Source organism: Nannospalax galili, unplaced genomic scaffold, assembly GCF_000622305.1.
Source record: "Nannospalax galili isolate Female #2095 unplaced genomic scaffold, S.galili_v1.0 scaffold1382, whole genome shotgun sequence".
Taxonomy (NCBI): Eukaryota; Metazoa; Chordata; class Mammalia; order Rodentia; family Spalacidae; genus Nannospalax; species Nannospalax galili.
Window position 1 is genome coordinate 120,856 of NW_008348397.1, and position 14,013 is coordinate 134,868.

General features: G+C 42.4%; 1 protein-coding gene and 1 non-coding gene across 2 annotated transcripts in view; both read left to right on the forward strand.

The window, feature by feature from the left end:
- Mrpl45 (mitochondrial ribosomal protein L45) overlaps positions 1–10,148 on the forward strand; it is a 15,751-nt gene extending 5,603 nt beyond the window's left edge. Inside the window, exons 5-8 of the mRNA XM_008845260.3 lie at positions 7,310–7,358; positions 8,450–8,599; positions 9,263–9,436; positions 9,682–10,148. Of these exons, the coding sequence (XP_008843482.1) occupies positions 7,310–7,358; positions 8,450–8,599; positions 9,263–9,436; positions 9,682–9,768 (460 nt within the window). The 3' untranslated portion in view covers positions 9,769–10,148. The remainder of the gene's footprint in view (positions 1–7,309; positions 7,359–8,449; positions 8,600–9,262; positions 9,437–9,681) is intronic.
- LOC115072392 lies at positions 1,115–1,273 on the forward strand. Its single transcript, XR_003851449.1, has one exon. It is a non-coding gene; the product is annotated as a U1 spliceosomal RNA (small nuclear RNA).
- Positions 10,149–14,013: the final 3,865 nt, after the last annotated feature.

Here is a 14,013-nt window from a genome sequence, read left to right on the forward strand (position 1 = left end):
AAATTGTTATTTTTATTTTGTGTGTATGCATGTATTACCTGCATGTAGGTAAGTACACCTGTGTCGTTCAGTGTCTGCAGAAGTCAGAAGAGGTTGTAGGATCCCTTGGGACTGGAGTTACAGAGAGTTGTTAGCTGACATATGGGTGCTGGGATTTGAACCCTCGTCTTCTGCAAGAACAACCAGTGTTCTTAACCACTGAGCCATCTCTCCAGCCCCTATTATTATTTTTTTAATATTTTTATTTTATTTTATGTGTATAAGTATATTGCACGCATGCATGTAAGTGCACCTGTGTCATGCAATGCCCACAGAGATCTGAAGAGGGCATTGGATTCCCTGGAACTGGAGTTATAGATGGTTGTTAGCTGCCATGAGGTGCTGGGAACTGAACCCAGATCCTCTACAAAAGCAGCCAGTACTCTTAACCACTGAGCCATCTCTCCAGCTCCCTTATTTTTCTTTTTAAAGATTCATTTTAGTTAATGTGTGTGAACATTTTGCCTGCATGTATGTATGTGTGCCATGTGCATGCCTGGTGCCTGCAGAGACCAGAAAAGAATGTCAGATCTTTGGAACTGAAGTTTCAGGCAGTTCTGAGCTGTCATGTGGGTTCTGGGAATAGAATCCAGGTTCTCTGCAAGAGCAGTCAGTGCTCTTAACCACTGAGTCACTTCTCTAGCCTCTGGCCTTGAACTTTTGATCCCCCTGCCTTAGCCTCTGAGTACTGAGATAATAGGGACGCACATCATACTGGACTTGAGTAGAATTTTTTTTTTTTAACCATTTGTTCTGTCACAGTTCTGACTATAAGTAGAGATGATTCTCTCCTTCCTTTACATAGGTTTCAGAGATTAAACTCAGGTTTCATGAACCCCTCACGTAGGTTTCAGAGATTAAACTCATGCTTTACCTGCTGAGTCTTCTCACTGGCCCTATAGACAGGAAGTCTTTATTTAAACTAACTTCAAACTTGCTGTGTAGCCATGGTTGGCCTTAAACTTCCAATCTTCCTGACTCTGCCTCCTAAGTACTAAGATTACAGAAGTGTAACTCTATGCTGGGTTTATATAAGCTTGATGTATCAGACTTTCTATAAATATTTGATGTTTCCATACTTACTGGCAGGAGAGACCATGATCACAAAAGTGGTTTTCCTAGGGTAAGACTCATCCATTACACCCAATGTGTGCTGACTACTGATTTCCTCAAATGTGGAAAACTCAGCTGCATCATTTGTGATAGTTGGGGACTGCATTCGCCCTTCTCCCCTGTTTAAAATATATATAGGCATGCACTAGTGCTAGTGTGTTTTAACATGTATGTACAGGGGCTGGAGAGATGGCTTAGTAGTTAAGAGTACTGGCTCTTACAGAGTCCCAGGTTCAATTCCCATACATATATATAGCCAGGTGTGCTAGTCCATGCCTTTAATCCCAACACTTGGGACTATAATATGTGTATGTGTGTGTATAATGTCCTTGTCTCTCGTAACCTTTAAAAAGAAATGTACTCTTTTTTTTTTTTTTTTTTTTTTTTTTTTTTTTTATGTGTGCCTCTGTGCCATGGTATTCATGTGGGGGCCAGTGGACAAACCTGGGGGAGCTGACTCTTTCTACCATGTGGGCTCTAAGGATCAAGCTCAGGTCATCAGGCTTTTCAGCAGGTATCCCTGCCCATTGAGCTATCTTTCCAGCCTCTATTAAAGCTTTGTGTGTGTGTGTGTGTGTGTGTGTGTGTGTGTGTGTGTGTATGGTAGTGGGGATTGAATCCAGAACCTTGGACACACTAAGCAAATACTGTATCACTGAATTACATTCCCAGCCATAAAACTGCTATAAAACTGTTTGATTATAAACTCTTTTTTTGTTACTAGTGGGTCATGTGGTATCTTTTTCCATCCTCTTACTTTCAGTTTCTAGGTCTTGCCAGGGTGGTAGTGCATACCTTTAATCCCAGCACTCCAGAGGCATCAGAGGCAGGCGGCTCTCTGTGAGAGTGAGACCATCCTAATCTATATAGTGAGTTCCAGGCAGCTGGGGCTACAGGGAGACCCTGTCTCAAAAACACCAAACAAAAAATTCAATTTCTAGGTGTCATCTCTAAAGCCAATCTCTTGTAGACAGTAAGTATATGTATGGATTGTATTGTGTTTTCTTTAAAAAATTTTTAAACATTTATTTTATGTGCACACATACTCACCACTATGCTGTGTTTGGAGGTGAGAGAACAATTTTGGTGAGCCAGTTCTCTCCTTCCACCTGCGGGATCCCAGGGATCAAACTTGGGTTAGCAGGCTTGGTGGCAAGTACCCTTACCTGCTGAGTCATATCACCATATGTAGCATTCTTTTTTTTTTTTTTGAAATAGGGTCTCACTCTGTAGCCTTGGCTGGCATGGAACTCACCATGTAGACCAGGCAGGCAAATTCTCAGAGATCTGTCTGCCTCTGCCTCCCAAGTGCTGGGATCACAGGTGTGTGCCACCACGCCTGGCTTATTAAGGATCTCTTGTATGTGATATTTCACTTCTCTCTGCTTCTTCTAAGCTACTGTCTTTGTCTTTTGACACTTTGACTATAATGTGCCCTGGTGTGAGTCTTGTCATTTTTTTTTCCTGCTTGGATTTTGTTGAACATTTTGGATTATAATTTATTCATTTCTTTAATCAGATTTGGGATCTTTTTAGCCATTATTTCATTTCATTAAAAAAAATTTTTTTAATGTATTATTGCTCTGTGTATATGTGTGTGTGTGTGTGTGTGTGTGTGTGTGTGTGTGAAGTATGTATGTATGTAAGTGCAGGCCTGCATTTATGACAGAATACATGCGGAGGTTATAGGACAGCTTTTGGGAATCACGTCTTTCCTTCTACCATGGTTACAGGTATCTAACTCAGGTTATCAGTCTTGCATGGCAAGTGCTTTAGCCCACAGAGCCATCTCTCCCATCCCATTATTTCTTGTAGTGTTTTTTGGGTTTTGGTTTTTTTTTTTTTTTTTTGGTCTTTTTAAGACAGGGTCTCCTTATAGCCCCAGCTGGCCTGGAACTTGCTATGTAGACCAGGCTGGCCTTGAACTCACAGAGATCTGCCTGCCTCTGCCTCCTGAGTGCTGGGATTAAAGTTGTGTTTTAACATGTATGTATAGGGGCTGGAGAGATAGCTCAGTGGTTAAGAGCACTGGCTGCTCTTGGAGAGGACCCAAGCTCAATTCCCAGCACCCACACGGTGGCTAACAGTCTGTAACTCCATTTCCAGGGAAATCCATTGTCCCTTTCTGACCTCTGTGGGCACTGCATGACATAGGTGCACTTACACACATTCGGGCAATACAGTACAATACACATAAAATAATGAATAAAATATTTTAAAATATATGTATAGTCAGGTATATTGGCACACGCCTTTAATTCCAGTACTAGGAAGGCAAAGGCAAATGGATCTCTGTAAGATTGAGGACAGTCTGGTCTGTATACCAAGTTCTAGGCTAGCTGGGACTATAGGGATTCCCTGTTGCAAAAGAAACCAAAAAAAAAGTATGTACAATGCATCTGGATAGATGGCTCAGAGAACTCAGTGCTCTTCTAGAGGACCTGAGTTTAGTTCCCAGCATCCACATTGGACAGCTCACAATTTCATCTCTAAGGGATCTGAGACCCTCTTCTGTCCTGCACATACTTGGCATACAAACACACATGTACATGCATATAAATAAATAAAATCTGTTTTTTTGATTTTTGGTTTTTTTTTTTGGTCTTTTTGAGACAGGGTCTCCCTGTAGCCCCAACTGTCCTGGAACTCACTATGTAGACCAGGCTGGCCTTGAACTCACAGAGATCCGCCTGCCTCTGCCTCCCAAGTGCTAGGACTAAAGGCATGCGCCACCATGCCCGGCTTCAAAATCTGTTTTTGTAAGTGTATGTACAAAACGACCTGAGGGCACACGCCTGTAGTCTCAGCAACCCGGAAGCTGAGACTGGAAGATGGTAAGTTGGAGGTCTGCCTGGCCTATGTAGCAATTTCTAGGTCAGCCTGGACTATAGAACAAGACCCTATCAAAAAATAAACATTAGGGGCTGGAGAGGCCAATCAGTGGTTAAGAGCACTGGCTGCTCTTCCACTCCCAGCATCCACATGGTGGCTAACAGCCCTTCATAGCTCCAGTCCCAGAGAATCTGACACCCTCTTCTGGTGTTGCATGGCACTGGTGTACTTACATACATGTAGGCAAAACATCATACACATAAAAATAAATAATAAACATTAACAAGAGCCAGGAAGATGGCTCAGCATTTAAAAGCCCTTTGTTGTATAAGCCTGATAATCTGAGTTTGATCCTTGGAACCCACATAAAATGCTAAAAATCCAGGTGGAGTGAATGGTTCTTGTCATGATTCCAGCACTCTAACAACAAGATGAGAAGCAGAGACGGGAAAATTGTCTGGAAGTTCATGGATCAGTAGAGACCTTGCCTCAGCAAGGAGGAAGGCAAAAGAAACCCCACCACCACCACACACATGCTAAATCTAACCAAAATATTTGTATAGATGACCCCCAGCTTACAATGGGTCAGTTACATATCTTTTTATTTTTACACTGGTGTGAAAGTAATCTACATTCAGTAGGAACTGTGTTTGGAATTTTTATTCTTTTTTTTGAGATAGGGTCTCACTATGTAGCCTTGGCTGGTCTAGGAATTTGCTTTTAAGACCAGGCTGGCCTTGAACTCAGAGAGATCTGCCTGCCTCTACCTCCCAAGTACAGGGATTAAGTGTGGACCACCATGCCCAGCCAAGGATGACCTTGAACTACAGGTCCTCTTGCTTATCCCAAGTGCTGGGATTACAGGCATGTGCCACACATTTGGGTTTGTTTGTTTGTTTGTTTGTTTGTTTTTGCTGCTGTTCTTTTTTGTGATGATTCTCAGTAGAAGCAAGCCATAGCTCCCAAAGATCACACTAGGAAACAACTGATACTCTGTAGTGCACTATGTTGCCTGACTCTGAGGTTTGGTGCATTAAGTGTGTCAGTGACTTAGAGTATTTTAAATTTTGGATGGGCTCACTAGGATATAACCTAATTGTGTCAAGGAGCATCTTTCTCAGTGTATGTGTGTTCATGTCTCTGTATGTGTCTCTGTCTATATTAGATTTTATCTGACATCTCTAGCTATTTATAGGGAAGGTAGTTTTTTAAATTTTTTATTTTTGGTCTTTTTGAGACAGGGTCTCCCTGTAGCCCCAGCTGTCCTGGAACTCACTATGTAGACCAGGCTGACCTTGAACTCACAGAGATCCACCTGCCTCTGCCTCCCAAGTGCTGGGATTAAAGGCATGTGCCACCACGCCCAGCCATTCTTAGGTTTATTTGAGACCACTTAGGAGTCCTAGCCCTCCTGAAAACCTTTTACAGAACTGGGGTTTGCTGTCTGGGTTCTTACTACATAGATTCAGTCTGAATGAGCCATTATGGAGGCAACAAAGATGGGGACAGAAGAGTCAGAAAAACCATATAACTGTCTTTTACTGCTTCAAAAATGACAGTGTGAAATACAAGGCCAAGCCAGTTGACACTGATGAGATGATTCAAGCAGGGTAAGAAGTGATAACAAGCTTTTGATTGTTGTACAGTATTAGACTTTGTTGCTTATACCAGCTTAGAACAAAAATCAGTTCCCATGTCCCAGTGAGTATCACTGCCCATCTTAAGGATGTGTTTTCAGAGAAATTTCTTTCTGTTTCTGAAACACAAAACATAATTTTACTGTGCTATTAAATGTCAAGGTTTTCTGGTAAATCATATTATTGATCATCTTTGTATGTTTAGAATTAGGATATCATCTGGCTTACAGCACATTTGCAAAAACATGAATTGTTTTCCATCATCAATTTTTTTTTTCTTTTTGATCTTTTTAGACAGGGTCTCCCTGTAGCCCCAGCTGACTTGGAACTCCCAGACCAGGCTGGCCTCATTCTCATAGAGATCCTCCTGTCTCTGCCTCCCAAGTGTTGGGATTAAAGATGTGTGCCTCTGTGAGTTCAAGGCCTGCCTGGTCTATACAGTGAGTTCCAGGCCAGCTGGGGCTACAGGGAGACCCTGTCTCAAAAAGACCAAAAAATAAATATAAATTATTACAGCCACTTTTGAAAGAGTTGTATCCTTGCTCTGGAGAGTGTTACTGAATATGTTAAAGCTGTAATGAAATGCTGCTTCTAAAAAAAACAATTCTTCATAAAAATTTGCTCCTTAATAATTAGTAGATGAGAAAAACATTACCATTGAAATCTACCTGATGACTTTATATCCATGCTCAGATGCAGAGGAACTCAGAAAGTAACTGATTGTGAGTAGTAATAATCAGATATATAGAGATTAGAAACATGTGTGCAAACATCTTAGTCAATTGTATTAAAAATGAATTTTTCTGTATGAAACTGTGTATATTAATAATGAAATGGAGGTCTTTTTTAAAGTTTAAAACCTCATTTAATTTTATGTCTTATAGGGTTTATACTGAGTACAATATTGTATAACTGTAAACCTAAAACTTTATCCATTTACCTGTAAACCCAAAAATTTATAGCCAGTTTTGAAAGCGATGCATTGTAGCTCTAGAAATTCTTACTGAATATGTCAATGCTGTTGTAATGAAATGCTTCTTCTAATTATGTGCTCAATTTTGCTATGGAGTTTACCTAATAATATGAACTCAAATGTCTACCCTATCATCAATTAAAGATAACTTCCATTAAGAGAGAAATAAAGTCTTAGCCGGGCGTGGTGGCGCACGCCTTTAATCCCAGCACTCGGGAGGCAGAGGCAGGTAGATCTCTGTGAGTTCAAGGCCAGCCTGGTCTACATAGTGAATTCCAGGACAGCTGGGGCTACAGGGAGACCCTATCTCAAAAAGGCCAAATTAAAAAAAAGAGAGAGAGAGAGAAAGTGTTTAAAATTTAAAAAAAAAGAAAAAGAAAAAATTAGCTTTTTTATTATTTGGTGTGTGTGTGTGTGTGTGTGTGTGTGTGTGTGTGTGTGTGTGTGTGTGTGTGTGTGTGTGTGTGTGCACGCTATCTCGCCACAATTTGTGTGGGGGGGTCAGAGCACATTTTTGAGTCGTTCTCTCTCTCCACTCTCGCAACAGTCACATCTTGCCACAACTTGTATGTGGAGGTCAGAGGACAATTTTCAGGAGTTCTCTCTTTCCACCATGGTATCAGACTCAGCTTGTCAGGCCCCATTTTCAACTTTTATACAAGGTACCATTAAAGTAGGAATCAGTGATAAATATATTTCTTTTTTTCTTTTCTAGCTCAGACCATGACCGACTTCATACCTTAGTAACTGAACACTGTTTTCCGGTAGGTTCTCATCAGAATGGTAGGATGTCTGAATAGGCAGATTCTAGACATCACTTCTGTTTTTTCTTTTTCTTTTTTTCTCTACTCTTCCTTTTATTGAAGCAGGGTCTCATGTAACAGGGCTTACCAATTCACACTTGTACAGTCTCAGCTCCTCTCATTCTGGGATTACATGCGTATGCCACTACCCTGGCTTTGGAAGTTCAGTTCTTTATTTTCAGCTGAATGGTAGTGTCTTGACACAGACTTTGGTAAGAGTCATGGCAAATGAGGAAAGAGACAGTTCCTCAGTGGGCAGTAGCAAACCACAGGGTATAATTGGGAGTTGACTATGAAGCCACACCTCAAATGTCTGTCTTACCAGTTCATGAGGCTTCTATTAGGCAGTGACAGTGCTAACTACTTTTGGGAACCCCCAAAAATGAAGACCTTATAGTTCAGCTAGAAGTTCTGGAATAAGAACTTCGCTTTCTACAAATTCAACTTTAGCTTCTTAGAGCTTACGTTTTTGTCAATCCTCCCAAGAGACATGTGTAACTAATCCATCTTAGCCCTGATTGCTCTGGAAAAACCCTGCCTTTGACTGCTGAAATCTGAGGAGGTAAAATGAAAAGAAAAAAAGAAACATATATTCCACCAACAGAAGTACATGCAGTAATTAGCAGATTATGAAAATGTATGGGAAGAAGCAATACGTTGCTATGTGGCAATGTGGAGTGGCTTTTCAGTGATTGGAGAAGAATGAATCCTTTAGGAGGTAGGTGAGTCTGGAGTTGTGATTTAGATAAATGAGTTTCAAGGGAAGCTTGAACAGTTAGCTTGATCATGACTTGAGGAGAGCTGTGTGTAGTAGTGTTCACATGTAATCCCAGCACTTGAGAAGCAGAAGGAGGATTACTTTGGGTTCAAGGCCAGCCTGGGCTATAGTGTAAGATCTTATCTCAACCCTCACCCTCTCTGCCCCCAAAGTGGGAAGGAAATAGGTACAAGAAAGTATCAGATGGACTTCCCATAGGCTGTAGTGCTGATGTGGCAGTGCGGTACCCTTGCAGGGAAGGAAAAGCCCAACTGAACCTCTTGTCTCCCCTTAGGATATGGTCTGGGACCTCAAGTATAAGACCGTCCGCTGGAGCTTTGTGGAATCTTTAGAGCCAGCCCAGGTGGTTCAGGTTCGCTGTTCAAGCCTGGTAAACCAGAGCAACATGTATGGCCAGGTCACTGTTCGGCTGCATACACGGCAGGTAGTCAACGTTCTGCTTTCTTTCCAGCTTGTCTTCACTCTCAGGTTGGGCATCTGCTTCTGGACTACTCACTTCAGGACTGTTCGGTTTTATGGTGCTGGGGATTGAACCCAGGGCCTCGTGCATGCCATGTGAACATGCCACATTGCGCTCCACCCCTTTTCTTAGGATCCTGGGTTCTAAGGAAAGGTTTACCAAGGTCTTCTTTGCATTGTCATCATTCCCTTGCTACTGCTAAATGTTATCACCACTAAGACATGCTATGAAGACTGTCTCTCCCACCCTTCTCTTGTTGATTCCCCCACCCTACCCTATCCCATCAAAGAACCTCTAAGAGTAACATGTCAGTGGTTGATTAGTCCTAGATCAGAATTTTGAGATACTTTTAATTTTTTATTTAAAATTTTTTATTAAGATGATTTCAAAAGTGGCCCAGTGTGGTGGCGCACACCTTTGATTCCAGCTCTTAGGAGGCAGAGGCAGGTGGATCTCTGAATTTGAGGCCAGCCTGGCTTACATAACAAATTCCAAGCCATCCAGGGCTACATAGGAGACCCTGTCTCAACAAAACAAAAACAAGTGAGATTATTTTTAAAATGGTTGTATGGCAAAAACAAAAGAAGACAAAATACCTTTAATATGTGAGATTTGATTTTCTTGTAGACTCTGGCTATCTATGATCGGTTTGGCCAATTGATGTATGGACAGGAAGACATACCCAAGGATGTCCTAGAGTATATTGTGTTTGAAAGACACCTGCTGAATCCATATGGAAGTTGGAGAATGCATGGCAAGATTGTACCCCCATGGGCACCCCCTAAGCAGTCCATTCTTAAGGTAAGGCAGTTTTCATAGTGTAAGATGCATGTATGTTACTTTTTTCATTTTACCCCCTCAAATTTCATCAGGAAAGGTGGTGACTGGCACTTAAAACATTCCTCTTGGGCTCCACCTAGTGGAGAGAGGAAATGATGCAACACCAGGGAACTGGAAATCTTCCTCTTTGGGGTTGGAGGCAGGGGTAAAGCCCTTCTGGGTAAGCCTTCACGGTTGGTAGGTAACTTAGCCTCCTGTTCTTTCAGACTTTGATGGTTCCCGGTCCTCAGCTGAAACCCTGGGAGGACTACGAGGAGGTACAAGGAGAGGCCCAGAAACCTCAGCTAGCCTGATGGCAAAAGTGACTCCTGGAGGGGAACCCAGGTGATGGGGCTGATAGAAGCTGCAAAGTCATCACTACCCAGTAGGCTTCCCCTGCTCTGTCCTGCCTTGCCTGGGTCTTTTCAGCAGGCCTGTCATCAGTCATAGCTGATATCTGGGCCCAGGTAGGTGGCTGAGATGCTCAGCCATGGACCAGTTTTCTTTTTAAAATCATAGTTTGGTTTCTGAGTCTAAATGAAAAGTAGTATGTTTGAGAGAACAAATACCTGATACCAGGTTTTTTTCATAGCAGGAACTGTGGAAGCAAACTGACAGCATTCTTTTTTTTTAAATCATGGGGCAGGGATCAGAGTTTGAAATAAAGTATCTTCAAAGTGCTGAGCAATTTGAATTTTGTGCATTCTGTACATTTGCTCTGGTGTACTGGTTCTACTTCAGGTGTCAGAAGTAGAAAGCCAGTATAGTTGTGAGTTATGTAACTTCCAGGAAATCCAGACCTGGGAAGAATAATTAGTGTTTATAAAACAGGATATCAGCCAGCCGTGGTGGCACAGTGGTATACATCTTTTGTAAGCCTTTAATCCCAGCATTTGGGAGGCAGAGGCAGGTGGATCTCTGTGAGTTCAAGGCCAGCCTGGTCTGCATAGCAAGTTCCAGGCCAGCAGGGGTTACAGGGAGGCCCTGTCTCGAAAAGACCAAAAAATTAAAAAAATTTAAAAGCAAAACAAAACAGGAAATCAGGCTGTAGTCCCAGCACTTCAAGGGGCAGTGGAGGCATCCTTGGCTGTGTGACAAGTGCTGGATTAAAGGTGTATGCCACCATGTCTAGCTGATTCTGATTTCTTGCACCTCCTGAAGATACTATTCATTCTAGCACAAGATTACACCAGAGTACAAACCTTCATAAAGTCAAACAGCCCAGCCCCTACTTGTTCCTTGGCTTTACTGGGACTATTTGGAGAAAGATGTCAGAGTTCATATCCTCTGTCCTGGGGCATCTAGGTATGAAAAGAGAAATCATTTTATTCCAGTAACAAGCTTGGCTCATAATGCTTTTGAGTTCCTCAGTCCAGTGTGGGTTCCTATTTAAAAATAGAGCCTGCTGGGGCTGTAGCTTAGATGGTAGAGTATTTGTTTTAAATGTATGAGGTTCTAGGTTCAGTGCTCAGAAACAAAAAGATAAACTAGGAGTTGGAGATTTAGCTCAGTGGTAGAACACTTGCTTGTTTAGCAAGGGCAAAGTCCTAGGTGCTCAAGCTCAAAAAAAAAATAAAAAAAAGAAAAGAAGGAAGAAAGAAAAAAACTAGGGCCTTGGTTTTCATATTCATTTTTCGCAAGCCCAGAATTCGTCATTTAAGGTACTTTTGACCTTGTCTTGAGAGTGGAATAAAAAGAAACTAATTAGGTCAGAAATTTGTACCTAAGTCTTTAATCTTTCTGGACCTGCTATTCTAGCAAAGTTATAAACAGGGAAGGCCTCACTTAGGGAAACTCATGTTTTATTTCATTTTATTTATCTCATCATTTTAAAACGTGTGTGTGTGTGTGTGTGTGTGTGTGTGTGTGTGTGTGTGTGTTTGTGCAGGTCAGCGGACAACTTTTGGGAGACAGTTCTTTCTTCCCACTTTGAATTCTGGCGATTAAACTCAAGTCTTCAGGCTTGCATGGCAAGCACTTCCTGATGAACCATCTCACTGGCCCTAAACTGGTGTGAGTTTTTTTATTTGTAAATTAAAAAAGATTTTTTATGTGTGTAAGTGTTTTGCCTGCATGTGTGTAAGTGTACATGTGTGCAATATCATGGAGGGCAAAAGGTGTTAATTCCCTGGAACCAGAATTACAGGTTGCTCAGTCATCATGTATTGCTGGGAACTGAACCTGGGTCCTCTGGAAGAGCAGTAAGTGTTCTCAACTGCTGAGCCATCCTTCCTGACCCCCCAAACTAGTTTATAAGACCTTGCAAGTACTGACTGCGGAAACAGATACTTTCGTGCGTGCATGCGTGCGTGTCTGTGTATATGTGTGTGTGTGTGTGTGTGTGTGTGTGTGTGTGTGTGTGGGGAAGATAGCACTGGTGGGCTACTCTAAAGCAGCCACTCTTGTACTGCTTAGTGTCAACCCAGAGGGCTTAAAATGTACAGCAGTTTGCAGCATTACTGCCCAAGTGAGGTTTGGACACATCCTATTTGTGTGAGTCCTGGATTAAGGCAAAATGAGAAGTGCTTTGAGCCGGATCCATAGCAGGGGAGGGTAGAGAAGCAGAGAAACAAAAAAGCAGTTATTAGGCAAATGTTACATTGATTTCTCTTGAATTTATAAAAGCAGTGCTTCAAATAAGCTATTTCATTCCGTTGCCCTGGATCTGTCTCAGGCGTCTCTAGATAATCCTAAAGAGCAGCCAAGCAATAACTGCTACCAGGGAGCCAGAGGATAAGTGCATTTTTCATTTCCTCTGGGATCAAATCCAGCTGAGCAAATGGCTCCAGATGTGAAGGGTTGGCTAGGAGGACCAACCAGAGAGCATCTGCAGTGTCAGATGGTTCTGGGGACTGATAGAATTAGCCAGACTACCTGAAGTCCTGTCTGCTGCAGGGTGGCTACCCTGGGCTTTGGAACAGGCACTGCTCTCTCCTCACCTGTCTGCTGTCCCTCTGTTGAAAAAGAAAATCACCATTATGAATAAGATAGAGCCAGCTTCAGTAGTCTAAAGCAAGCATTCTTTATTCTTTCTCTTCATGGCTATTTATAACAGTGAATGTAGGGGCAACTTTGCTCCTTCCAGCTAGTCCAGACCCAATGGGCCTGCTCTGGGGTACACAATAAGTCCACCTTGGCTCAAAAGATAGGGGTTAAGTAGTCACAGCCTAGAGCAAGAACATACTGCTGTAGAAACCCAGTTCTCGAGACCTGGGTAAGTGGGAGGGCGCAGTGTGGGAATGAGGGCAACTGGGCCCCAAAGGAGAGCAGGGGATTCCATTCTTGTGCTCCCTTTTAGAAATGGAGCACTTGGCTTTTTTTTTTTTTTTTTTTTTTTTTTTTTTTTTTTTTTTTTTTTTTTTTTGTGAAGTCCTTTATCTGCTCAGCATTGACATGTAGACTCCTGGTTTTCTCACTGGGCACTGGGTCTCACTTTTGGTTTTCTTCCTCATATCAATACTGTTAGAGGGTGGGACTTCCTGCTGTCTTTAATGTCTCTGCCAGCTCTGCTACATTAGCCTGCCTCCTTCCCCCACCCCCACCTTACTTCTCTCCCAAGTGGAGTCTTCTTTGTATATTTTTCTTTTCCTTCATTTCCCTCTGGTGATATCATCTAACACCAGCCTTCTGTTATCTAGTGCTACCTAAGCAAAGTAGCCTGAACTGATTGTTGAGAAGAAATCCAAGCTGAGAGAGCTGCTAAGAAAGAAGCATTGTGTAAATATTATGCCTTTCCGGCCAGCAGGCTTCTCACTTGCCAAGAGCTCTACTCTTTCTGAGGGCGAAGTTGGAATGCTGACTAGGAACACGACCTCAGGTCCCTCTGAGAAAGAGACTCCTATGCCCTCTTGATAACTGAGCAAGTAAGTCAGAGTGGTTCTTGCCTGAGAACCAGAGATTTCTCCTTGGCTCCAGTTGCCTTGGCTAAGGAAGGGTGTTGTTCCTGACTACAGAAAGACTAGGAGGAGCAGCCAGTGAGGTGAGCCCAGGAGACTGGCAAAAGGTAGGGCAGAAAGATAGGAAGATGGAGAAAGCACATTCCTTGTTTTCAGTCTCTGTTGTCACATTGGATGCCAGCTGTTGACATTCATGTCAGAGTTTCTCATCTCTACCTTAGCAGTCAAGCAGGGCATGTATGGGAAGTCATAAAGCAGAGAGTCAAAGGACAAGTCCCTTGTGCTGGGCATGTGTCTTAGTAGTAGGGTGCTTGCCTAGTATTCCTAAGATCAAGTACCGTACATACACACAGAAAAACAAAGGCTGGGCTGGGGATGTAGTTCAGGTGATAGAGTTGTGTTTATTCATGAAGCCCTGGGTTCAGTTCCCAGAACTACATAAACTGGGAGTGGTGGTACACACTTACAATCCTAGAGTGCAGGAGCATCAGGAGATGAGGGTCATCCTTAGCTACATATCAAGTATGAGGCCAACCTGGGCCTATCCTTGGCGGAGGGTTGGGGAGGTGTAGAAAAGGACAATATCTGTAAGACTTTTTCCAGACACCTATTTTGTATCATTTTTCTCTAATTAAACTTTCATCTTTTTTTTTTCTTTTGGTC